The sequence below is a fragment of the Seriola aureovittata genome, chromosome 23 (genome assembly GCF_021018895.1).
Source record: "Seriola aureovittata isolate HTS-2021-v1 ecotype China chromosome 23, ASM2101889v1, whole genome shotgun sequence".
NCBI classification, from domain to species: domain Eukaryota; kingdom Metazoa; phylum Chordata; class Actinopteri; order Carangiformes; family Carangidae; genus Seriola; species Seriola aureovittata.
In genome coordinates, this window is record NC_079386.1 from 14,029,200 (window position 1) to 14,054,792 (window position 25,593).

The following is a 25,593-nucleotide window of genomic DNA, read 5'->3' on the forward strand; positions in this document are numbered from 1 at the left end:
ACTACACAAGATGGCGGTAAACAAAGAAACTACTCAAAATGGCCGCTGAGACCACCTAGTGTGTGTGAGAGGGAAGGTGTGAGTTTCTTTGTTAGCCTAGCTCATGTAATCTAAAGGTACCAGGTTAGAGGGAGGAGGTTAGCTTCATGCAGGTTCTAGAACTGAGACGTACTGCAATGTGTGTGAACATACGAGTATCTGATTAACTGTATGACTGACCACAACCTAAGCAAACATTACAACAACAAGACATCAATCAAGAAGTACATTAACAAAGTTAAGACTTCTGCTGCTGTGCTGTGCTGTGCTGTGCTGTGCTGTGCTGTGCTGTGCTGTGCTATGCTGTGCTGGGAAAGGTTAGGCCCAGTCAGTTAACGTTACCCAGTCCTTGGAACAAACAAAGCGATCCTTTCCAGTGTTGTTGTAAAGTCCAGTGAGTTGGGAGGTTTCCTGGTGGAGTGAAGTCCTGTCTGGCTGTGTTGCTTTGCTGTTATCTCCTTTGTTCTCCTCCCAGAGTTAGCTGGTCCATGCTAACTCTGCTACGACTCCTGTTGCTTTGAGAATCAGCTGGACTTGTGTTGTAGCTGCTGATTCTGAAGAGCACTTGGTTCACTCTCAGTTAATCTGAAGCAGGTCGCTGCTGTTGAGGAGAAGAGTGTTTGCAGGTTGTATATGAATTCATACGGGATTTCCTCAGCATCCATCTTTAAACTCTCTGAAAGACAAGGTTGTGTAGTTAGTAGTGTAGATCTAATATACAGTAAATTTACATGTAAAAAGGTTACGTGTGCAGTATGCAACATCACAGTGCTAAATGACAGATGCCACTGTATATCTGCTAAGATTTGGCTGAACTCTTAGTCCAGCCTCCTTCAGCATCAATCCGTGGTTCACAACATGGTCAACTAGAGTTGCGTGAATTTTATTTGATAAATTTGGTCCTCTTCTTCTTTGAGCACGTTCTCGTCCTGCTTCAGGTCTTCCTCTTCCTCTTCCTCTTTCTCCTTCTCCTCTGCCGTGGCTTCTCCTTCTCACCCTCACTATTCTTCTTCTGACTCCTTCCATTTTGGTTGAAGACAGGTGATCTCACATGCTGCATTTTTATACTGCTTAAACCTGATTGGTGTGTCTAAAATTAAGCAATCATGTTTTTGTGCACCTGACTGCTGTGTTTAACCAATTGGCTCATAGATGTGGTAATTTGACAGTCAGTGCTTTGGAATTACAAGGAAGTGAAATCATGATATACTTCTGTGTCTAATGTATAAAAGTGTGTTTAGTGTTTTGCTAATCACTGTGTGTATTGTTTTGCAAAAAGTGTGATGCTGACATTGTGCTTATAGTGGTGCAAATCTGGGCCGATGTTTTGCTCCTTGAGTGTAAGGTTTTGATAATTGTGTAATACTTTTGATTTTAGTGTTTATGCCATCGAAAAAAACTGTAACAGGGCAGAGTAGTGACCCAGCAGAGGGCACTGATGAGTCTGGTATGAAGACAGAATCAAGCCCAGTCAGAGTCTGTCACAGTGTCCTGCATGCAGTACAGATTATCTCACTGACTTCAGTTGTTGGCATGTGTGCTGACTGCCACACAGTTTCTTTTGGTATCACCTGAAGGAGCTTTAGACTTTTAGTTTAAAAAGGAGTCATTTGGTGTCAGAAGCAAAACAGGAGAGTTTTTTTTTTTTGAACTTATTTATTCCACACCGTTGAAATGCATCAAGATGTACCTAAAATCATATTGTCATATTCATATCAGTTACAGCCCATTCAAATAATCCAAATACACACAATAACACCTGTATAAGTCTTAACATTTTACATACATATAAAGACTATTTGTTCAATACTCCAACTTCTTCCTGTGTAGTCTAATACATATAAGTGCGCTCTACAACTCAGAAACTGTGTTTGCTACTGAGAATAAATATGCATATACAAAGAAAGATAATAAAAGTAAGTTAATAAATAAATAAAAATAATTTCAAAAGAGATAAATGATTAGAATAAATAAATAAAATAAATTGAAATGAACAGAGGTGCTTAGATTCCTGATATCCTTTGTATTATTGGTTCCCATCTCTTCTCAAATGTTTCTAGTTTCAGTTGTAGTCTGGCTGTAGTTTTTTCCATAATGGTCACCTTCCTTACTTTGTCTCTCCATTGTTTTATATCGGGGGGTTGTGGTTTCAACCAAGAGGTTGTGATAGTTTTCTTTGCTATTAGGAGCAAGACTCTCAGCAAGTAGCTGCATTCGCTGTCCATCAGATCTTCAGGCATCATACCAAGTATATATATGGATGGATCAAGATGTACTGTAGGTTGATACCCAGGACTCCTCTTAATTCCCTTTGAACAGATTTCCAAAAATCTAGGATTTTAGGGCAATCCCAAAATATATGAGTAAAATCACCCACTTTCCCACAGTTCCTCCAGCATAAATCAGATGTGTTACAATATTTAGAAGTGATAGATGGGGTGTTAAAATACCGCATCTTCACTTTCCAATCAAACTCCCTCCATGTTGGACTGTTGGTTAATTTATGTCTAGATTTGAAAGTTTCCTCCCAGTTCTCATCCGTTATTATTATATTAGCTTCCAATTCCCACTTCTCATTGACATTCATATTATTCACACTGGTTTCACACTGTATTGCTTTGTACAATTTTGAGATAAGCCCTTTTTTTGATTCTCCACCTGAATATGACATGAACAATTCCTCAACTTTAGTTGGTTCTTTGCATAATTTTTCCCAGTCACTGTGTTTTTGGAGGTAGTGTCTCAGCTGTAAATATTTATAAAAGTCCTTATTTGGTAAATCAAATTCAAGTTTGAGCTGTTCGAATGATTTCAAAATCTGCCCCTTAAAAATTTGTGCTATGAATATCAACCCATTATTTGTCCATTTCTCAAATCCTGAGTCTAAAGTACATGGTACGAAATCTGGGTTTTTTGTAATTTTCGTCGCTCTGCTTACAGATCTTGATATATTTAATTTCTTTTGTATTATTGACCATATTCTCATCGTTTTATATAACCCAATCATTTTTTTATCTTGAACTTTTTTTGCATCATCCTGGGCATAAATGGTAGCGATTCTAAGGACACATTTGGACAAGCACTTTGCTCCATTTCGCTCCATAGTAAATTAGGTAAATTTAAACCTCCTTTATCTTTAGGGGATAGGAGTGTTTTATATTTTATTCTGGCTTTCTTGTTTTGCCATAAAAATTTTGCTATGCTTTTGTCCAGCATTTTAAGGGGGAGCCAGGAACCATAATTGGAAGTGACTGAAACAGGAATAACAGTCTAGGCAAGATATTCATTCTAATCGTTTCCACCCTCCCCATGAGAGTCAGGGGTAAAATCTCCCATCTCTCCAGATCTTTCTTAATCTCATTTATCAATTTCACATAATTAGCATCATACAACTGTGAGACATGTGGACTGATAATAACACCCAGGTATCTGAACCCCCTTTCAGTCCATTTAAAATCAACCTTTTCTTTTAGTTCCGCTGGACATTTACCTGAGATCATCATAGCAACTGATTTGCTTTCATTGGTCAGATAGCCTGAGAGTCCTCCATATTCCCTGAGATTCTCCAACAGAGCTGGTATTGATAGGCGTGGGTTGTTCAGAAGCATTAATAAATCATCTGCAAACAAAGATGTTTTATGTTCCCTCCCCCCTTCATCCCTTATTCCTATTATTTTATCGTTTTGTCTTATTGATTCGACCAATGGTTCAATACTTACAGCAAACAGTAACGGACTCAAACAATCACCTTGTCATAGAACATTCAGAGCTGTATTTTGTATTTGAAATTATATTTAATATCCTCCTAATATTGTTTGCACCCTGCCTACCCGGAATGAACCCAGTTTGATCAGTTTTAATCAATTTAGTTATGTTTTTGCATCCTTTTTGCCATTATGCTCCTGTGGCAAGTGGGGCTAAGAAGGGTGAATACTAAAAGGTAATTGAGTACTATATAACAATTCTAATCAACTACACAATCAGCTGATAAGAACGTTAGTACATTAGATAAAGTATCGGTTGCCAACAACGCCACTTCAGGAATTGCACCTGGAGAATTAAGTTAACCCTTTACACAATGATTAACCTGCACAAGTTCGTTGCTGATGAGGGCTTGAGACTGGGTCCAGAATACAAATTCAATTTGTTTTTATTAGCAGTCTATTAATTTAAGTTTTCCAATAAAAATGTTTTACACACTCACACCTTCATACACACACACAAATCCATCAGACAATCCAAAAAAATACACAAAGAAGCAAATAGCACAATTGGGTTAAATCAATTAAACATATAACTAAGCAAACCGCACAAATGCAAACAAAAGAAAAACTGGCAAAGAAACAAAATATCTATATGGTAATCTAGAACATATCAATCTACTAAACATGCAAAACAATTAAACCAAAATACTATTAATAACTAACCCAAAAATAATCAAACAAACAAAAGAAAACATGCAAAGCAATTAAACTAAAATACTACTAATAACTAACCAAAAATAATCAAACAAACAAAAGAAAACATGCAAAACAACCCACACAAAGCAAAGTAATTTCAAAAAACTATTTACCCTCCATAGGCTACATGCAATATTTAAAATCTTGAAAACACATACATGGGGCACCAGGGTAAGAAAACGTTAACCAATTTACTGCCGGAACAGCACAGTCGATGGGTTAGCGTTGGATGCAGGCCGGATGATTGGGTTCTCACAGCCACACAAAACAACAGGCAAAACAGCAGCCAGCCGACAGCGATCACGGGGGAGAGTTAGTGCTGGCAGACGCCGATCGCACACATATTTAACCTGTCATGAAAAGAGATATTTAGAGGCCACACCGTACCTATGACAGTGGCTTGAACTGCCGTCAGCACACAAACATACCGTCGGAGTTGAATGAGCGTCACACAGGTGAGGAGGAGAAACACCCAAGCCACAGTGGCTCAGCCACGACGTGACAGGTCACAGCTGATCGGTCTCCGCTGCGGCACACGCGAGGAGACACGTGAGAGTAACACCCAGGACCGATCGAGTCCGATGAAGGAGAGGGAAGACTCCCAACGAAGAACTGTATTTAAAAGACAAAAGCCAACCTTGATGGCAACCACAAAACTGTGAAAACAGCGCAACAAAGCGTGAGACTACGACATACTAGGGAGCAGCGAGCCGGGCGACCCGGCTGTGAGGCGATCAGGTGAGATGAACAGGTGCCGTGATTAGGGAAAGGGCAGGGCACCCAGGAGCTTCAGAGCAAGAGGGCTCCCACTACACAACCACCCACCTTTATAGACTGCGCCCCCTAGCAGAGATATGCTGATTCTGCAGCACCAATTAACGTGGCAGCAAGATTGCAGGCCCATACTGCTACACTCGTAAGAATTTTTAAATCATTGCAGAGTAAACTCACAGGTCTATATCCTTCACATAAGAGTGGGTCCTTTCCTTCTTTGTGCAGAACGGATATGATGGCTTCTGACCATGACTTAGGTGGGTCCCTTGATGTTAGAGCATAATTAAATACTCAGTTTAACACAGGCGTGATCTCTTCCCTGAAGCTCTTGTAGAACTCCCCTGGGAACCCATCCGTCCCTGGTGATTTGTTATTTTTAAGAGTTTTTATAGTGTCAAATATTTCTTGTGTAGAGATTGGCTCGATCATTTCGGATGCCTCTTCTTTTGACAGAGTTGGTAGGTTTATTTTTCTAAGGAAGGTTTGTGTTTCACTACTGCCAAGATTAGCCTCAGAGTCGTCATATACATTTTTATAATAATCTGCAAATGCTTCAGCAATTTCTTTTAGCCTCACCAGGACTTGTCCAGATGTGGGATGTTTTATTTTTGGGATTATTCTGTTTGTTTGGGCCTTTCTAAATTGGAATGCTAATAGCCGACTGGCTCTGTTACCCATTTCATAATATCTCTGACTTTCAAAGCGTAGAGATCGTTCCGCTTTAAATGTTAAAAGTTCATCTAGTTCGTCTCTAGTTGTTTTTAACTCACAAAATGTGGACTCATCTAATGTTCTTTTGTGTTCTCTCTCTAATTCTTTGATCTTATTCTCCAATTCTTTTTGCTTTCTTAGCCTAGCCCTTTTCATCCTAGATGAAATCTCTATTATTTTCCCCTCGTATCACTGCTTTCCCTCCCTCCCATAATATTGATGGTGACACCTCACCATTATCATTAATTTGGAAGTATTCTTTTAAATTTTGCTTTATTTCCTTTACTACACTTTCACAGGACAACAGTGATACATTCAATCGCCAATATCTGAAAATGGGTTCATTATCCAGGGCTATTGTTAGTGTGATAGGGGCATGATCACTAATAGTTATATTGTGTATATCACATTTCAGAACCTTGTGCATATGCTGTTGTGAAACATAAAAAAAAATCTATCCTGGAGTAGCTACCATGTGGATACGAATAGAACGTATAATCTCTGCTTTTCGGGTTGTTCTCCCTCCATGGATCAGTAAGTCCAAGCTCTTTAGTAACATTATTCAAAACTCTGGATTTTTTTGTGCTTGGTCCCTGATCTGGAGGTAACCTGTCACATTTGCCATTTTGCACTGTGTTGAAATCACCCCCCATTAATATTGTCCCCTTTGCTTCACTGGTAATTACTTTAGCTATCAGTTTAAAAAATGTCTCTTTTTCCTCATTTGGTGCATACAGTCAGTATTGAGATAGTCACATCTCCTATAGATCCTACAATCATAACATATCGCCCCATGTTATCCTTTATCTCTTTTTCGACCCTGAAAGCTATACCTTTACTAATTAAAATAGCCACCCCCCTTCTTTTGCCATATGAGGCATAAAATACCTGGTTCACCCATTCCCTTTTTAATTTTCTATGCTCAGCCTCCATCAGATGCGTCTCTTGCAGTAAAGCTATAGAGCACTGAAGCTTTTTCAGTTGGCTCAGTATCTTCTTCCTCTTAATGGGATGATTCAGACCGTGACACAAAATTCAACTTATTCATATAGTTTTCAGATGAGATCCATAAGGACTACACCTCGCAAAAAAATAAAAATCTGTACCATACCTTGCACAGTAAAAAAGACAAAAAGTGTACATCTTCATCAGAACCCGAATTAATACATAATAACAACAAGAACAGAAATACGTGTCTTCCAAAAGTCCCATTGTCAGAGAGTTGTGGCGTTTCCTCTCTGGGGAAAAAAGCACTATGTGCGACTACAACTTCTTAACAGTTGTCAAAAGTTATTAAGAACTCTTAAGTTTTAATTTCGCTCTTCATTAAACCAATATATCTATTAGTTCAATAAGTAGTGCATAACTTTGCTCCTATCATATTCATCAATCACAAAAAAGGCAGATATAGTTGCCATCTATGTTTGAGTGTTAATTTATACACTTGAATATTACTTCTTTCTATTATTCTTTACCATACCAATAGAGGTGTTGGATTTCCCTTTCTGTCCTGTCGCTGTGGTCCAGCTGCCCTGCGTCATCACTCTCTGCAGCCTCTCCACCCCATCCTCCTCCACGTCAATCCCCATGTCCTTTAACATCGGTGCTGCTTCCATTAGTGTAGAAAATGTCTTTGTCCCTGAGTCCAAAAACACTTTAAGCTGAGCCGGGTAGGGGGACTGCGCTTTCACGTCTTTCTCCTTCAACCTTTTGATGACATCCCTCACTTGTTTCCTCTTCCTTTGAACCTCCGTTGTGTAGTCCTGATTAAAGTATATGGTCTGTCCCTCATATGTTGTCTTCTGTTTCCAGGCTTGACTTATCACGTATTCCTTCACCTTGTAGTCCAAGAAGCGAATAATGATGGCCCGCGGAGGAGCTGCGCTATCTTTAGGTTTAGCCACCAGAGAGCGGTGCGCCCTTTCGATACGAATCACCATGTCATCTGTGATTTGGATTTTAGACTTGATGAGACCCGTTATTCAACCTATGGTGTCGTTTTTTTCTGCTCCTTCTGGGATACCGTGGATCCATATATTGTTGCGTCTCAATCTTAACTCAAAGTCATCGCATTTCACCGAGAGTTTGGCGGTTTGCTGGAGTAGGAAGGCCGTGGAGCGCTCTAGCCGCGTTGTCCTGTCCTTTTGCTCAAGGGACGTTGTTCTTTCCATAAGTTCTTTCATGTTGTTTTTGAGCCTAGCCAGAGCTCTCTTGTTGTCATCTGCCGCTTCAGCGTGTTCTTGTCTTAATTTGCGTAGCTCCCTTAATATGACCTAGTCATGTTCACTGCTGACCGGCTCTTGCCGCCCTGTCTCTGGGCATGACCCCTCCGCCGAGTCGGTCACTCTTCCCTCCGTATTTTTCCCCTCTCCGGGCTTCCCTATCTTGACCATATTTTCCATATACCTTGTTTGTCGCCTTATTTTCAAGCTACCCTTACTTTCTGCCGTTTTCTCTTTAGTTAGTCGCAAGTTTTAATTGGTTTTCTCCAGAGCTACTTTCTCGCCACCTTCTACCACATGGCGCCACCGGAAGTCTCAAAACAGGAGAGTTTTAATGGAAAAATGAAAATATGGCAGCAGCTCTTAATCCTCTGAGGATGGAGAGAAACAAACTGTTAGTTTCTCTTCAGGTCGTGTAAAAATACAAATCAAGAGTGGAAGATACTTCAATGACACTTCTCACTGACATCTACAGGTGGTTAAAACACATTTGTCATATCACAGTATTTGTGAGACATCGTGACCTTGACCTTGTTGTTGGGGTCACAAAGGTTTTTGTTAATGACTCAGAAATGATTGTTTTCTGACCTGATACTTGTGTTGCTGCTTTTTTTTTGTAAACACATTGTTGATATATTTTCATACTTTTGTTTTTCAACTGTTTTTGTTTTTATGGCTGTTGAATCATGTTTTTATTGTTTATTAAACTTTACTATAAAATTCAAACTGTTGCTTGAGGAAAATAAAAATAATTATCACTAGAAATAATGCTATAAACCTTTATGATTTTCATTTGATTTGATACTTTTAGTTGTTTTCTTACTGTGTATTTCTGTTAACAGTTTCCAGTAGGGTCACTGTGACTCTGCAACCCAACTGGTCTCAGATATACAGTGGTGAGAAGATCACTGTCAGCTGTGAGATCCAGGGAGGAGACACTGGGTGGACGTATGAATGGAAAACTAACAGCTCATTCAAACCTTCAAATCAACATGAATACAGGATTAGTTCTGCTTCATCATCCCACAGTGGAGACTACATGTGTAGGGGCAGAATGAAAAGTGCACAACATAATATAACAAAGTGGAGTGATTCAGTCAAATTGACAGTGTATGACAGTAAGTCTGATCTTATTTCATTTAAACTGAAAATCTAAACAACTCATGTGTTTAGAGATAATGTCATAACATGTTTTAATTCTGAGAAAATAACTTTCCAACAGAAAAACCCCGGCCTGTCCTCACTGTGTCTCCATCATGGCTGAGTCCTGGAGCCTCAGTAACTCTGAAGTGTGAGGTTGAACTTCCATCTGCAGGATGGAGGTTCTACTGGTACAAGGCTGTTCCTGATGGATCACAGCGCTCCTACAGATATGAGCTGCTCCCTGGAAGCAGCAGTGGGACTGAACAGGATTCCTACATCGTCCTTGGTCAGACACACACAGCAGGATATGTGTGTAAGGCTGGAAGAGGAGACCCAGTGATTTACACTGAGACTAGTGAACTAAAGTTTGTCTGGTCTGGAGGTGAGTTTGTTGTTTCTTTAGTGTTTTTTCTGTCAAGAAGCAAATGTTCAGTCATTACCTGAGTTCATCCATGTTTTTGTCTGTGAGCAACATTTCCTAAAAACAAATATTCATGTTGGTAAAGAAATGTATTTTTACATTCATGGTCCCCAGTGGAAGAAATGTACTGATTGTGGAACTGGGTTGAATATCCTTCTCTCCTTGTTTCCTTCTGTCCTTCCCTTATCCTTCTTCAGTTAATCTGAAAGCATCAAAAGCCACAAACAAACACAGAGATACAAGGTTTCCACCTCTCATTGAAGTGCAGCTCCACTTTCCTCAATGTGTCCTTTTATTTTGGATACTTGCGCTCATCTTAATGTTTATTCTCAATTGCTTTTCCTCCCCCAGCAGACAGGACAAGTGCAGTTGGAGAGTTGACTCAGTGGTCAGGCAGGTGCACAGACAGATGAATAAATAAATAACAATAAAAGACTTCAGCAGGTAACAAAGCAGTTAGAGACAATATCAACAAACAGTCATAAAACTGACACAAGTCTAACGAGACAAATAAGAGGAAAACACTTTTGTATAAAGACAAGAAGCATCTTTTAACATGAAATACACACCTCTGTATGTTAGACAGGCAGGTAAAAGTAAAGTGTCGAAAAAAATCCATGGAAACACCTGGAACCACTCAGCAGCATCATTCATTTCTCTGCTGTCTGTCCATGTGCTGTTTGTTCCAAACTCTGCATCTTGTTTCAGTGTTGGTGCTGCTGATGTTTCTAACACTCACCAAACAAAAGATGAACAAAGGAATATTTACACTGAGCTCTTTTTAATGTTCATATCTCTGTTGCTGGTTTGACCCTTTTCTATGTTTGTTCTTCAGATGTTCGTCCATCAGCGTCTCTCACAGTGAGTCCTGACAGAGTGCAGCACTTCACCTCTGACTCTGTCTCACTGAGCTGTGAGGGAAACTCTACTGAGTGGAGAGTGAGGAGGTTTGATGAGAGTAAATACCTGTCACACTGCTCTGACTTCGGGATAATTACTGGATCCACATGTAACATTTACAGTTATGGGCCCAGTAATGCAGTGTACTGGTGTGAGTCTGGATCAGGAGAGTTCAGCAACACAGTCAACATCACTCTACAGAGTACGCTTCATTGCATTTTCTCTCTATTTCACTTTTTTCATGAATCTGAATTATTGTCAAAGTCTCATGTGAGTTAATTGATCATGTCTTAGAATTGAGTTGTTACATATATAGTTCCTTGGAGAGTTTGGTCTGTTACATGGTTTAATCATTAATTATATGTTACCAAACAAAGACAATCATTTCCTCCATGTCCTGTACACTTCACATAAATAGGTTGTTACTGAATGAAAATCAAATGTCAATGTTCAGTCAGTCTCTTCATTATTTAGCAGCATCATGATGTTGGTGGCAGGTCTCACTTCACTCACTTCATCTCTTCACAAAACAAATCACGTCCAAATTCTGGCCACAGTAAATATCTTCCTCCTTCCAAAGTACTATGTGATATTTTTTTCCTGTAACAAGCCACTGAAAACATTCAGTAGTTTAGTTTAGTTTTTTTTCCTTCAGATGATCATATAAAAAATAATAAATGGTGTTAATTTAAATAATATTGATGAGCACATATTAATTATGTCCCCATTCTCTCTTGAGCTAATGAAGCACAACTTGGCTTCTCATCTGTGGCTGCAACTAAACATCACATCAACATCATCATAGTCACATCTTTCCTCTCATCCTGTCACATGTTGCCTCTCATCATGATGAGGCTTTGGTTTAGTGTCGCTCTTGTATGTTGACAGATGATCTGAAGGAAACAACTACAGTAGAATTTACAGGACAATGTAAAAAGCTGTTGTTTATTTGGCAACAGGTTCTGTAAAACACACACAGCAGGTTGTAAGTAAACAAGATCAAATGTCAGGTCTTATGATCATCCTGTAAAATAAATCAGCAGTGAATAAGAATAAAAGCATATACTTAATCCATTCTCATCATGTCTGTCAGCTGGTTCTAAAGCTCTGCACCAGCTGATCTCTGACTGAAACTTCATATTCTGACTGTTACAGATTATTATACTCATGGTATTATCCTGCTGAGCCCCGTCCGTCCTGTGACTGAGGGAGAGTCTGTCACTCTTGGCTGTAAACTCAGGACAGAACAACATCTTTCCAGTGTGTTTTTCTATCAGAATGACAAACTCATCCAAAATGATTCCAGAGTGGAGCTGAATATCTCTGCAGTGTCACAGTCAGATGAAGGTTTCTACAAGTGTCAGTCCTCAGGACGAGTGTCAGCACAGAGTTGGATGTCAGTTAAAGGTGAGTAGGATTCAAATATTTGATTCTTTTCTTATTTTGTGAAGTGTGTTGCTCTGACAAAGGAACACTGTCAACATATAGTATATTCATGTGTATGTGCTGCAGATGTAGATGCAGGTTTTCGTATTGTTTTAGAGTTTTATCTTGAAGACTTGAAGTCACCTGTTTTATTTTTGAAAGGATTTTGTCATTTCTGTAAAGTAAAGTCCACCATTAATACATTTCCTGATACTTTTATTAACTCAATTAATATTCAGCTGTGCCAAGACCTGAAAGCTCTTCATTTCCTGTGTTGCTGATCGTTGGGCCGGTTTGTGGAATAGTATTGATCGTTCTCCTGCTGCTGTTTTTTCGCTACAGAAATTCAACAGGTGAGATCTTTTCCTTCTGACATTTGATTACACTGTAATTAGTCGACAGACAAGCGTGTTCTGATGTAATTACATGTACTGTTGCAACAATAGAGCAATTTGCAATACAAACCCATGTAACAGCATGTAACCTGCTGCTGCTGAGAATCAGGGCTCTGCTACAGGACAAACAGTCAACCATGATCAACAGCAAATATATTTCTCTATTCTCCACAGTCAGTTTTCATTCATTAAACAGGAGGTGAGTGATTAATATTAAAGTCCGTAAAAACATAATGTTTTCAGGTCAACCGGACACTAATGTCAGTGATGTCACATCTCCTATTGAAATTGATAGAAAAATGACATTCTGTCATGTGATCATCTCAACAGGTGGATGTGATGGTGCAGAGGAGAGCTCTGACTATGTTAATGTGAATCCAGATTCAGCCAAAGGTACAAATGTTATTCAAAGTCCAATTTTCATCTTTGATTGTATAATTTGAAATAATTTTCAAGATTCCAAATAGAAAGTGTCATATTTTTCTAAACGCATCACGTGTGTTTTAAATGATATATTGTATAAAGTCAGATGTGATGTTTCTATTTTTTCCAGCTGTTTATTGTGATTTTGTTCCAGGTCCATAAAAGATGAAAACGATCAACATATCAAGGACAACATGAAAGAAAACACACTCATGTTCTGGCAGTGAAGGACTTTGTGCAGCTGAGCAGCAGATTATATGAACAAAAACAGGATATTAATCTTAAAGTGCCTTTTGCTTAAGTATATCAATGAATACCCTATTTTTTTAAAACAACTATATCATCTTTTAACTTGAATTGGTTTTGAATATTTTCATGGTGTCTTTACATATATCAGTCACTCAGCCTCATCATGACATTAATGATAGTTGTTTGTCGCTTGTTACTGTTTCTAGTTCAGTGTTTTGCAGCATAGCTTGTGTTTATGGTAATCTCACTATTAAACATTTTATACATACAGCGTATATTATATTGGTTATATTTTCTTGTTGAGTATGTTCATGGTATGGTGCTGACTTTAACATCAGTTTTCAGTTCATTAAGAGTTATGTAAAAACACTTGCTCATAATCTTACAGAAAATTTATAAAGTGGCGGATAATTCTTGTCAATATGAAAAATAATTTACTCAAGAGTCTCACGTGTCCTCACCTGATGAAATGTTACTGTACGTCCCTGTGTCCTGCTCATCGTCATGTAGGTGTAAAAAGAGCAGCGTGCAGAGACATCCAGTCACTGCAAGATCATGTTGAGAATGCCAGTGTTTTAAAGCATAAATGTACTTACTGTACATGTCAAGGATTAATGAGGATTTATTTGGACAAGGTGGAGATGAAGATGAACAAACTGAGCAACTTCATATGATTGTTTTACTGTGTAAAACATGTGGTGGACTGAAGGATGACAACAAGTTTACAAACACTGGAACAAGCAGACAAACTCTTCTAGATGATAGAAATGACTCTGAGACAAGAAGCACCTTCCAGTCTCGTCTTGACTCTGTGCACAACATGAAGAGGGATGAACGTTGTGTTTTCTCCTTCATCAGAGCTTCAGGAGCTACTGACATATAATCATTGTTTTGCTTCTATTTGCTGTTGGTATCAAAACGTCTCTTTCTTACACTGCTGATAAACAGAGGAAGAGATTTAAAGAATAAATGTTGTTTTATTCCAGAACAAATGACTAAACTCACCAGTTTCCTTAATGGTGACTTTACTGCTTTCTTGTGTGAAGAACTCTGGTTGTCCTCTCCTTCCTCTGCATGTGTAGACGCCTCCTTGTGTTATGACTGTGTTTGGTTGGTCTGTGTCTCCTACAGTCTGAGCTTCAGAAGAGACAGAGGTTCGTCTGAACCAGACGTATTTCCAGCTGTAAGAACGATCCACAGAGCAGGTCAGTGTCACTCTGCCCCCTGCTGCTAGAACTGTCCTGTCTGCTGTCAGAGTGGCTGTGGCTTCACTTCCTGTTGAGTTTAGAGCAAAATAGAAAATAAGTAAATAATTAAATGTGATTTGCTTCAAGAAATTTATTTCATTTTGTTACATTACATTAGATACTTTAAAAGTAAAGGACTTGAAATATTGTTAATAAGTTTAACAGAATTTATTAAACTGATCACACTGAACATTCACTCGGTCATTTTACTTTTACCACCAAATACAAAATTAGTAACTGACTGTGTTACTACAAACATACTTAACAGATTCCCTCAGGTTTATAATTCACTTACTGAAAGACATGTAGAGGTACACAAAAAGTTATTCTTCAATTCATTTGTCTTCTCTATACTTTTAAAGGTTTCTTTTTTCTTTTCTTTTTGAACATCGATATTTCAAATGTTACAGAAAACTGCATTTCTACACTGAAAAAATACAGTTTATTCCTGATCTACCTGGAGAGGACTGGGTCACTGATGGACAGATGAATGTTCACAGCTGTCATATTTAGATCAATGAAAACATCAAGAAACATGACATTTTCAGAATGAATGAAAGACGGTCCAACTCACATGATACTGTCAATGTCAATATGTCACTCCACTCTGTTAAGTAATAGTAACTTCTACCTCTACAGCTGTAGTCTCCACTGTGAGACAGAGCAGCTCTGCTGATGGTGTATTCACTGTGTGATGGAGGATTGTTTGAGCTGGTTGTGCTCCTCAGTATGAACCATTTATATACAGTATATCATAAGGGTAGTCTTATTGTAAAGTGGTACCAAAAATCTTAACTGACAACACTGATTCAACCTCTGAGATCTATTTAAAAAAAACAAACAAAAGAAAAAAAAACATGGGGCCGCTCTGTGTTCAAGAACCAAGACAAGGTCACGATGTCTCACAAATACTGTGATATGAGAAATGTGTTTTAACCACCTGTAGATGTCAGTGAGAAGTGTCATTGAAGTATCTTCCACTCTTGATTTGTGTTTTTACACGACCTGAAGAGAGACTAACAGTTTGTTTCTCTCCATCCTCAGAGGATTAAGAGCTGCTGCCATATTTTCATTTTTCCATTAAAACTCTCCTGTTTTGCTTCTGACATCAAATTACTCTTTTTTAAACGACTGACAACAGATCTGAACACAACAATGAATATTAAATGACTAAACTCACCAGTTTTCTGAATGAAGACTTCCTCACTGTTCTGAGTGAAGAACTCTGGATCTCCTCTCCCTCCTCTGCAGCGGTAGAAACCTCCCTCTGTGACAACCATAACTCCTCTAACATCTCTTACTGGATCAGCTGCAGAGTGTGAGTCACGTCTGAACCCGTAGTATTTCCAGTCATCAGAGCCGTCCACAGACCAGGTCAGTGACACACTGCCCCCTGCTGGTATGGTTGTTGTGTCTGCTCTCAGTGTGGCCTTGGGTTTATCAGCTGTTCACATTGAACCAAAAGAAGCAATTAAATGAGTGGAATAAAACAGCTACTACCATCACATGAAAGTGACAAACATCACATGACTGTCATTGGTTGATAAGTGATTTAGGAAACACAGGAGTTCCCACATAACTCACTAACTAGGTAGTGTTCATGTTGTATTAGTGCAGTGATCAGTGGCATGGTTCCCATACAGGAAGTGATACAGGTGCTGAGGTCCTGTTGGTGAGCTCAGCACAGACTCACTGTGATTTGTTCTTCACTTCATGGAAGAAAAGCACATAGTTCTCTGTTCTTCCCTGAGCATTTCTCTGTCAATCATTACATCTCAACAGCTCACTGTATCATGGCTCCACTTCACTTCCTCTGTTCTCACAATAACAACAAACACTATTTGTTACTGAGCTGCTGCTCAGAGACTTCATTATTGTTGGAGGGAAAATGTTTCCTGTTTAATTTAGATCAATGAAAACATTAAGAAACATGACATTTTCAGAATGATATTCAGTGAATTATTTTAAAAATATTGACTGCCCTGTCTGCTGTCAGAGTGGCCTTGGGTTCTGGTTAAAAACAAGAAAATATTATTGTTTTCATGGATGTGCTGTCAAAAATGTATTTACATGTTTTTCATAGAACGGAAACCAACATGTCTCAATCATAAATAATGTTTTGTTGAAGTTCTATCATTTCACTTTGGCTCCACATGTTTATCAAGTTGAACAAAAGTGTGACACACTGACTTTAAACCAATGTTTTATTTCATGCTAATAATAAGTTAAGTGAGATAATCTGTACTGCATGCAGGACTGCTGTGACTGACTGTGTCTTCTGTCTTCATACCAGACTCATCAGTGCCCTCTGCTGGGTCACTACTCTGCCCTGTTAAGATGACCAGATGAATGCATGAAAAGAAAACCCATCTGTATGAAGTTAACAGGCTCTGCCCTGAGGGTCAGCACAACATGACGACCTCGTACATCAATGTGCATCCAACACCAGCCAGGTATGATAAATACCTACATGAATTTCACGGTCCTGGGCACTAATATAGTCATTTAATAATTTACATCAATATAAGAGGTCAAATGATAATATTATACAAGTGAGAAAAAACAGGAAAGAAAGACAACTTACCTTCAGCCTTTCCGTAGAAGAGTGTATTCAGCACTAAAATGAAGATTGAAACCTCATCAGACGTTATCAATCTGACAAACAGTCAAAACCATAATAAACCAAGGAATTTAAGAACCACCTCTTATTTATTAACTCATTTCTGAGGCAATATTCTATAATTTCATAGACAAAACTCATTAAAAATCAAATATTTAAAACAAAAAAACAAAAAAATACCTTAGGCTATATACTGTACATGCATTGTACAAATGTGTGCTAAATAACTAATCCAGTCATCTACTTACCCCACCACACTGAACCAAAACTAATAAACAACAAAGATCTCCCAACAAAACCACCAAATCATGAATCTGCCTCTGACAGTCACAGATTGTGAAAATGACTGATGTACTCACAGAATAAGGACAGCACACCCCATCTTCACATCCAGCACTGACACCGTCGCCCTGCTGCTCTGCTTCTGGGAAATGTTTCTGCTTTACATGAATAATAATGAGCAAAAAGAGTAAGAGAGAGAGAAAGGCACAGAAGAACACAAAGTTACATTTCACATACATTTTTTTTTTTAACTCATCGTTCTGAGTATAGCAACTCGGACCACAGCACGCTTTGACCTGTTTACACTTCCTACCCACTGCTAAAATAAACTATATCAGTCTGTCTCTTGTGCAAAGGTCTGTGTCCGGCCCATGATGTGTGTGTTGTGTGTGTCTTTGTATGTGTGTGCTTAATACTCTCCAAAGCGTATCTGATATAAAATGTGATCTGGCAGCAAGATGTCAGCAGCAGATCCTTTAAGGCCTGTAAGTTGCGAGATGGGGGTCTCCATGGGACGTCCCACAGATGCTCAATCATATTGAAATGTGGAGAATTCATAGGCCAAAGCATCACCTTCAACTCTTTGTCATCTTCTCCAAACCATTCCTGAACAATTTTTGCACCCTATAGTAATTTGATCAAAAGTAGTAAAAGTAGTAAAGATATTTTGTTGCTGCATATCTTCAGAAACTGAAAACAAAATACGGAAACCCAATCATATAAAGAAAATATTATAGTAAACCTTCTGCATCTGCTTTGCTCCTGATGGTATAAAGATTTCTTGGTAACTAGGGCCTCACATGAATCAAGCTGTATTAGTTTGGGTGAAAGCAAAGTTACTCTTTACACATTAAGATGTGCTGCTGTGATAGAAAGAATTAGACCGTGTCATCACCACATTCACACACACAATGTGTTTACAAGTAGATAAGAAGAAATGTTATATGCAGGATGTGCATTGTGGTAGAAATTAAGTCAAGTACAATACATATAGACAGATAACATGATACCACAATGACTGATGGTGACATTAAGATGTGTGTAGTCAATATTTATTTCTCACTCTGAAATCTCATGAGAAGACAACAAGCAAGCTGCTGTCAGGACACATTGAACTAAAGACTGTTTCCTCATTTTTAGTGCAGCAGCTCCAAGTGAAAATGTTGCTCTTGTGTTCAGTAAAGAGATGGTGCAGATAGTTGGTGTTACTCTAAACAAAAAGATCCACAGAATGATTTTAGTTTTAATGTCATCAGAGAAGAACTGTCTTGCATTTCTCACTTTAAAATTGATACATACTGTATGTAATGGAAGTCTTTCTTTATGTCATGATGCACCTGGATATTTGTTTTCCATCACCTGCATTCAGCTTGTTACCTCTCATTTTAAAACATTTTACCAGAGTAGCATTTCCCCATGTTGCTTTATTCTTACCAGAGATACCTTCACTGTAGTGGGGGCAACAGCATCAATAAAATTGGTAATTTAGAGCTGACACTTCAACCGAGACCCGAACAATGAAAACCCTCCTCACTGAATCATTTTCACCGTCCAGTGTTTGATGTGGCCCGTCAGTCGAAAACATGTCGAATGCGTGAAAGACATTTGCAGCGTCACATGTAGCCTGCTGCTATAGTAACCACAGAAATAAAATGCTTGACACCGTTGTGTTGTAAATATTGCTTCACAACTAGAGTCTGAGAAGAAGTAAGCCAAACCACTGCTTATCAATGCCAGAAATAAAGTCAGCTTCACAACTTCCTTTAACACCTCCACCTCCTTTACATGCTTTGTTGACTGGCTCATCAGATCACATCGTCCAATAACCAGGGAACAACATTCAGACAATGTTTTTTTTTCCCTGAAAGCTCATTTATTGCACCGCTCCTCATTGAGGCCCTCTCTTTCTTGGAGGTCACCCTTCCTGAATGCTTGTTTGGCTCTTAATCCTGAAATCTATGAGACCTATGGACCTATAGTTTTTCAAGGATATTCTTACCCTCTAGCAGCATTCCCTCTGCTGCAGGTTTAACTTAATCAAACCAATAGTTAAAATGTTTATCCTCTACCACCGAATGGAAAAGTCCAGTCCAACAAGCTGATGACACATGGTGGATTTTCTGCTGAACATCTCGAGTGCAGCTTCCCTTGTCCGATACATTTGGTGAAAAACCGAGAGATGGACGACACATATCTTTATTTATATGTGATTGACCGTTTTTAAAAGAACTAAAATTCTTGTATGTAAATGAAGGTGTAAATGAATCTGTTATAACTGTGTACAACTGTGTCTCCCACCTGGACTCTTGGTCATTTCCTGTTTCAATTTTGAAATAACTTACCTGTGTTGTTTGTTTTACCCTCCAGTTTTCTGTGTCACCTGCGTCTCATCAGCCAACCCCGTCCTGTGTATGGCCTACGGCTCTCAGGTAAAGGCTTTGTTTTTTGAAATGCATTTCAGGCAAATGATTGTTACAAGCTTTGTACTTTATTGTGGAAGGAAAATTAACTCTTTTTATGTACGTTTAAAAGCTCAGTCTTTCACTGTGTGATATGCAGTTAGAATAAATAAACAGCTTAACCCAGCTTTGACTACTCTTACTACACAGACACAGTTCTCTCACGCCTGCAGGTTAACATTATCAGCCCCTTGGTGGTGATCTGCACTGTTGCTTTCATTTACTTGCTGTGGTCAAATGTATTTGCAGGTGCATCTGCGAGCGCATGCGTGATGCATTTAAATAATGCATGATGTTTGAATTGTTAAATCATGAAATATCATTGTAGATTCTGTTGTAAGACATTGATAGTATCAATTACGTGATACTATGATTCATGTTCTCTGTCCCACCCCATGAATGTGTTTTTTTTTTTCTCACGTGTCACAGCTGAGTTTGATAAACCAGAAGAGGAAATAAACATTTGTTTCCACAAAGATGGCTGGTGGTTGCCTACAGCGCTCGAGCTCCTTCCTTACATACAGTGCTTTGCTGTTGCTTTGGGTCTCCCTCCAAGGTATGTACTGTTTACCTCCGCTCAGGAAGACTGTGCAGTGTTGTTGTTTTTTTTGGCTGATGACTTGACTCTTATATGAGCTTAGAATCACACAGCTGTGTGATGAAGTAAGTTGGGTCAAGCTCGCAATATTTCCAGGATGTTAGCATGTCATCAGGATTTAGTGTTTACACAGTTACATAAAATGTGATTAAATTCCATTTTTATTGTATTTTCAAATGTTGTTCTTATGCCTTATGTAAAGCATTGCCTCTGTGCTTAACCTGCCTTGCTACGCCTGACTGTAGTTTCTGTAAATAGCACTGATGAGTGACCTAACAGTTATGATACGATTGAGAAGGAGGCAACACTGTCCTATATGTCTTTGAGTGTTTGAATGCTCATCCACCTGTGACCACTCCCAACAGTAATGTCTTTGTGCTGCTGAGGGGAACCTTTGCTACCAGGCCACAAGGAAACAGTAAGATTCATCAAAATAGCTAAATAATAACTATATAACGTTAAAGGATATAGATCATTAGAGACTAATTTTGAAGCTTTTCTCTTTTCTCACTGTAAACAGTGGTGACCACCAGCCATAAAACCAGGAAACAATTCAACAATGGTGATAAGATTATACTCATTCTGTTGTGTCATTATGTGTTTCAGATGTGGAGGCTTCCAACTGTCCACGCATCATCCATAAACAAGTTGGAGACACTGTGGAGCTTCCACCATGCTTACCAACTGAAGGGGTCACCTCAGCAACTTGGAAATATGGAGATAAAGTAGTTGCAGACATGGAACAAAGCTTAAATACTCATTCCACAGACAGAATATATCTAAACAACACAACCTTTAGTTTAACAGTGAGAAGACTGACTGCTCAAGATTCTGGTAATTACAGTTTTCTCTCAGAGGCGAAGGGCGTGCAAAGACACACAGTCATCATCACTCTGCACGTTCATGGTAAGAATCCTCTGTTTTTCTCGAACCATGTCAGTAAATGTTGTGACACTGTCCTTATTAAGGTCTTAGACCATCAAGCATGACTTCAAGGAATACAACACATTTCCCAAAGGTTTTGTAGCTTTGTTACTCCATGAGTATCATATATACATATTTAAAGGTACAGTATAAAGCCAAATCACCTGTTACACTCTCTCTTCCTATTGCCTCCTTAGAGCCCATAACTACACCTGTCCTGACTGCCAGCACCACCTCACATGCCTTCAATGGATCCTGCACAGTTTTCCTGCGGTGCATGTCTGACGGCCAGGTCAACTACAACTGGACCGTGAGGAACCGGACCCACCGTGGCTCCAGTACACAGCATTACACCATCAGGCCGCAGGACGGAGAGACCACATTCACCTGCACGGTTTGGAATGTAGTCAGTGAGCAATCTGCGTCCACAACAGTGACATGTAGCAACGACACGTCACAAAAACCAGGTAATGTTGCAGAGAAAAGAAAATATTCATTGCTCTATGTGTATGCGTATCTCTGGGGGCAGGGCAGTCTGGATGTCACGTGTATTTAGTTATTAGTGTCATGTTCTCTGTGTGTATTAGATTGCTAAATAAAATAACTCTTGTACATATGATGAATGCATTTTTATAATCATGAAAGTCTGACATCATGGAATGAAACGTGGAATTTAATTTTTTAGAGCGTATGAAATGAAATTGAAGATGCTTGGAAATAAACCTCATAAAGTGTCTTCTGTGAATTTACTTTTACTAGCCATCATAAAATAAGGACATCTGTACAAAAGGAAACCAAGTACCTCACAAGGAATGGACATTCTCCTTAACGAAAGTGTTTAGACGTTTATTGATAAACTTGATTGTATGATTATGATTAATCATTGCAGTGCCCAGCCCGTCATCTCTCGTCCTGTTCTTTGTTCGGCTGATTATTGGGGTTTTGGTGATTGTTGTACTTGTGCTCTCGCTGCTTTACTACACAAAGTCAAAGGGTGAGTCGTCCTCTTGCTGATATTCACCTGGTAACAAGATGATTGTGGAGTCATTAAATTGATCTGTGGTTTAATTCGCAGCAAAAAAACCAAAAACAATTGACAACATTTGTCTTTTTTTTTTTTTTTTTTTTTACAGCTGTATGTTGTAACAGGTCAGTGTGACACTCTTCTTTCATTTCCAACTTAACAGCAGAAATACAATTTAGTAGATACTCTTGTTATAGTTAATTACTGCTTATATACATATTTTTCCATGATTTACTCTGTGTTTCAGGCTCACACAGACTCCTCCAGCCAACCAGGATGAAAGTCAACAGCCTGTGTACTCCTGTCTTCTCTATGGTCAGTCCTCTATCCAACCCTGTTGCTTCGCTGTTGAAACCTTGAACACAATTTCTTGTGAGCCAGTTTTTTGAAAAAACAAACATTGTCACAAACATTTCAGACCTCTCAAATCCACTAATGTGACTTTTCCTTAATTATCACTGACTTGTAGGTGATGGTTCAATCTATGAAACAATGAGAGGCCGTGAAGATGCTGCAGGGTATGCAGTAGTAGATACAAAGTGAGTACACAAAATACATAGATGAAATAAATGTTTTGTGTTTTTTTGCTGGTCTTTATTATTGCCATTTGTCATGTTTTTGTGCAATCCTTATCTCTAAGTCATGTGCTTGCGCAACCAGACAGATTTCGGTATTCGTCCTCGTCCAACCTGTAAAGCTTAAACACGCTGTATAAGCTGTGGTGTTAACGCTGCTCCAAATGTTGCTTCTGTGGGAACGAATCTCTGTAAGAGGAACTGTCTGGATGAGCCGTTCCCGCTCAAACTGACCAAAAGTGTCTCTGGCTGGTTTCATCTCTGGCTGCCAGCGTCTGTGGGTGTTGAAATACTCGCGCTTTCCTCTTTGGATTTAATTGTTGTTAATTGTTAATTGAGGAAACTGAAGATAACAATTGAGAACATGTTGGGGTAATGTTGCTTTAATGTTTAAAATCACAGATTCATTCATCAATGAAGACACAGGAAATGGTACAGTATAAACAATTTAATAACATTTTATTCTCCCTTTATTATCTCTTGTCTTTTTCAATTGTCTACTCTGATTGGGTTTCAGGTCCATAAAGATAAGTGCATCGTCAACAAACACAGAAGAAGCACACAGAAGCACAGATGATATTCATGTTTAGGGGTTTTTGTTGGAGCATTTATATTACTTGGAATAGTTAGAGGTTTATGACACAAGTGATTGCTTAATGATTAATGAACGTTGCTAAATGAGGATGAATGAGCTAAAAGCTGGCATCTGAGTCAGAGTTCAGTGAGAAAGCCCAGGGACAGACATTGTATTGTTTCTCATATGTGATTAACTGTTGTTAAGGAGAACAGATTATGATGCAAATTCAACAAAAAAAAAACCTCCTTTTGAAGCCAGCTGTCAGTATTGTTTTCATACTGATCATTTTTTGTCATGCCTGTATGTTACATATTTAGCCACTTGATGGTGCACTGTGGTATTCCTTTCAGTTACCAGGCAGTTTAGTCTGCAATACAGCTGCTTCTGTGAGTTCACGTATGATGCATGATTTAATACCTGAGGATGTTGACTGTGTTTAACAATGCATCATCATTGTAGACCATTGTTTTGTAGGTTTTGTGAATTTCTACAATTCAGATTTTTTTTTCCTCCATTTGGGCGAAGAATGTTAGATGTTAGATACAGCAAGTACGTATGATATCTTTTATTTAATGGATATTATTGATATGTAAATGATTGTACACTTGTGAACTCATCTGGTCATTGCTTCAGAGTTTTGTAAAGGATATGAAGCACCAGGGCGTGTTAATCTTGGTTCTGTTTCTCTAATGACTCACTGACCAGCATCACTTTACCGTCATTGTGTTACTTCTTCTTTCAGAATAAATGTGAACAATCGATGTTACACTTCAGGGTTCCAAGTATTTTACTAAATGGTCAGTTGGTTTCGCTGAATGCCCAGAGGGACTTTTTTTAAATGAATATTTTAATATGTTTGAAAGCGAAAATGATGTGACAAAGAGGAGAATGGGAGAATTTATTATATATTTATTCAGTGTGTTCATGTGCTTTTGAGGAAACAATATGGAAACAACAGGGAGGATACAGAGAAGATGTGTTGTATTTTGTTGCTCTGAGCGTTAAAACAACACATTTATGTTTCTCGTATTTGAGTTATTATCAGGGCTACTGCTAATACACAACTTTTCAAACTAATTTACATGGACAGCAACTAACGGTGACAACCTAATACTATCTTACATATTTAATTTTAACATAAAAATCGATATGCAATACATGAAAATGTCGATGTTTCTTCGTATACAATGTTACAACTTGGAAACTCATGTAGCCTACCAAAGTTTTTGCTGACTCTAGATCATTAAACTGAATTGATGGGGAGTTCACATCAATTTTCCCGGTCAGAAACTAATTTTTCTGATTATTCCAACACCATCTGAATGCTAGGAGTTTACAGCCATGCTAGCACTGCAGTGCTTTGAGCTAAGTGCTAATGGCATCAACATGGCAACAAGCTCACAATGGTTAACATGCAAATGCTTAGAGAGTGTAATCTTTAACATGTTCACCATCTTAGCTTAGCTTATTAGTGCATTTGTCTAATTGACGCTACCCACAAAGTGAGTCTTATCAGAAACAGGGTTCCAGGATCAGTTTCATTGACATTATATACTATAGAGGTGCACAATAAAATGCAGTTAGAGCAATTCAATTAGCTTGTGGTCATAAAGAAAAAAGTATGTGATATCTGACCAGCTAATGGCGCAAGAGGAAAGGTCAATGGATCACCAAAGTTGATTGATGATTAAATATATTTCACTGTAGAATATCACAAAAACTGGTAATTTAATGAAAATGTAAATTACGGTAGGTCTATTAGTTTGGTAGACTAGGTGCAAATGGTCTGTGAAGTGGCTACTGTGAGATTCAGGTGAGATCTCAGTGTTGTTCACAAGTCATAAAATTGGTGTGATACAAGCGTGGGATGGAAACACAGTTCTGAGAGACACAGTTGCGTTGGGCTGGCTGCATCTGGTGGGTTGTTTCATCCTGTGGGTTTCATGTCAGTGTTGATCTGTGAACAGGCCCTCAAGTACATAGGAAACCAAGTCGTGTTGCAAGCAGTGCACAGACCACCTCTGCAGGAACACCACACCAGAAGGTGTTAAGGTCGGACTTGCTTGCAGAAGAGTCCCCTTGTGCTTTCATCATCGCCATTCAACATTCAGACTATTGAGCTAAA

General features: G+C 38.7%; 2 protein-coding genes and 1 long non-coding RNA gene across 3 annotated transcripts in view; 2 read left to right on the forward strand and 1 right to left on the reverse strand.

Annotated features, from left to right (window-relative positions):
• Window positions 1-13,437, forward strand: part of LOC130164141 (Fc receptor-like protein 5) — a 28,023-nt gene extending 14,586 nt beyond the window's left edge. The window contains exons 6-12 of the mRNA XM_056368634.1: window positions 9,049-9,324; window positions 9,429-9,731; window positions 10,606-10,872; window positions 11,826-12,077; window positions 12,335-12,448; window positions 12,821-12,883; window positions 13,068-13,437. Of these exons, the coding sequence (XP_056224609.1) occupies window positions 9,049-9,324; window positions 9,429-9,731; window positions 10,606-10,872; window positions 11,826-12,077; window positions 12,335-12,448; window positions 12,821-12,883; window positions 13,068-13,075 (1,283 nt within the window). The 3' untranslated portion in view covers window positions 13,076-13,437. The remainder of the gene's footprint in view (window positions 1-9,048; window positions 9,325-9,428; window positions 9,732-10,605; window positions 10,873-11,825; window positions 12,078-12,334; window positions 12,449-12,820; window positions 12,884-13,067) is intronic.
• Window positions 13,438-13,581: 144 nt separating this feature from the next.
• LOC130164144 (uncharacterized) lies at window positions 13,582-16,301 on the reverse strand. The gene is made up of 3 exons (XM_056368644.1): window positions 15,994-16,301; window positions 15,590-15,853; window positions 13,582-14,437 (listed from the first exon to the last, which is right to left on the reverse strand). Exons 1-3 carry the CDS (start codon window positions 16,046-16,048, stop codon window positions 14,121-14,123), a joined length of 636 nt encoding a protein of 211 aa, XP_056224619.1. The 5' UTR covers window positions 16,049-16,301; the 3' UTR covers window positions 13,582-14,120.
• Window positions 16,302-20,243: 3,942 nt separating this feature from the next.
• Window positions 20,244-25,593, forward strand: LOC130164626 (uncharacterized). The gene is made up of 7 exons (XR_008826637.1): window positions 20,244-20,326; window positions 20,975-21,274; window positions 21,490-21,759; window positions 22,182-22,631; window positions 22,786-22,855; window positions 23,294-23,323; window positions 23,409-25,593. It is a non-coding gene; the product is annotated as an uncharacterized LOC130164626 (long non-coding RNA).

Bases quoted from the DNA above. Each gene is read 5' to 3' on its own strand.
- LOC130164144 (XM_056368644.1), bottom strand. From the start codon at position 16,048: ATGGGAACCATGCCACTGATCACTGCACTAATACAACATGAACACTAC. The intron at 15,854-15,993 runs GTGAGTTATGTG...CAATGTGAACAG, and splicing joins ACATGAACACTACCTAGTTA to CTGATAAACCCAAGGCCACA. The intron at 14,438-15,589 runs GTGAGTTTAGTC...TAAACTCAACAG, and splicing joins AGTCTTCATTCAGAAAACTG to GAAGTGAAGCCACAGCCACT.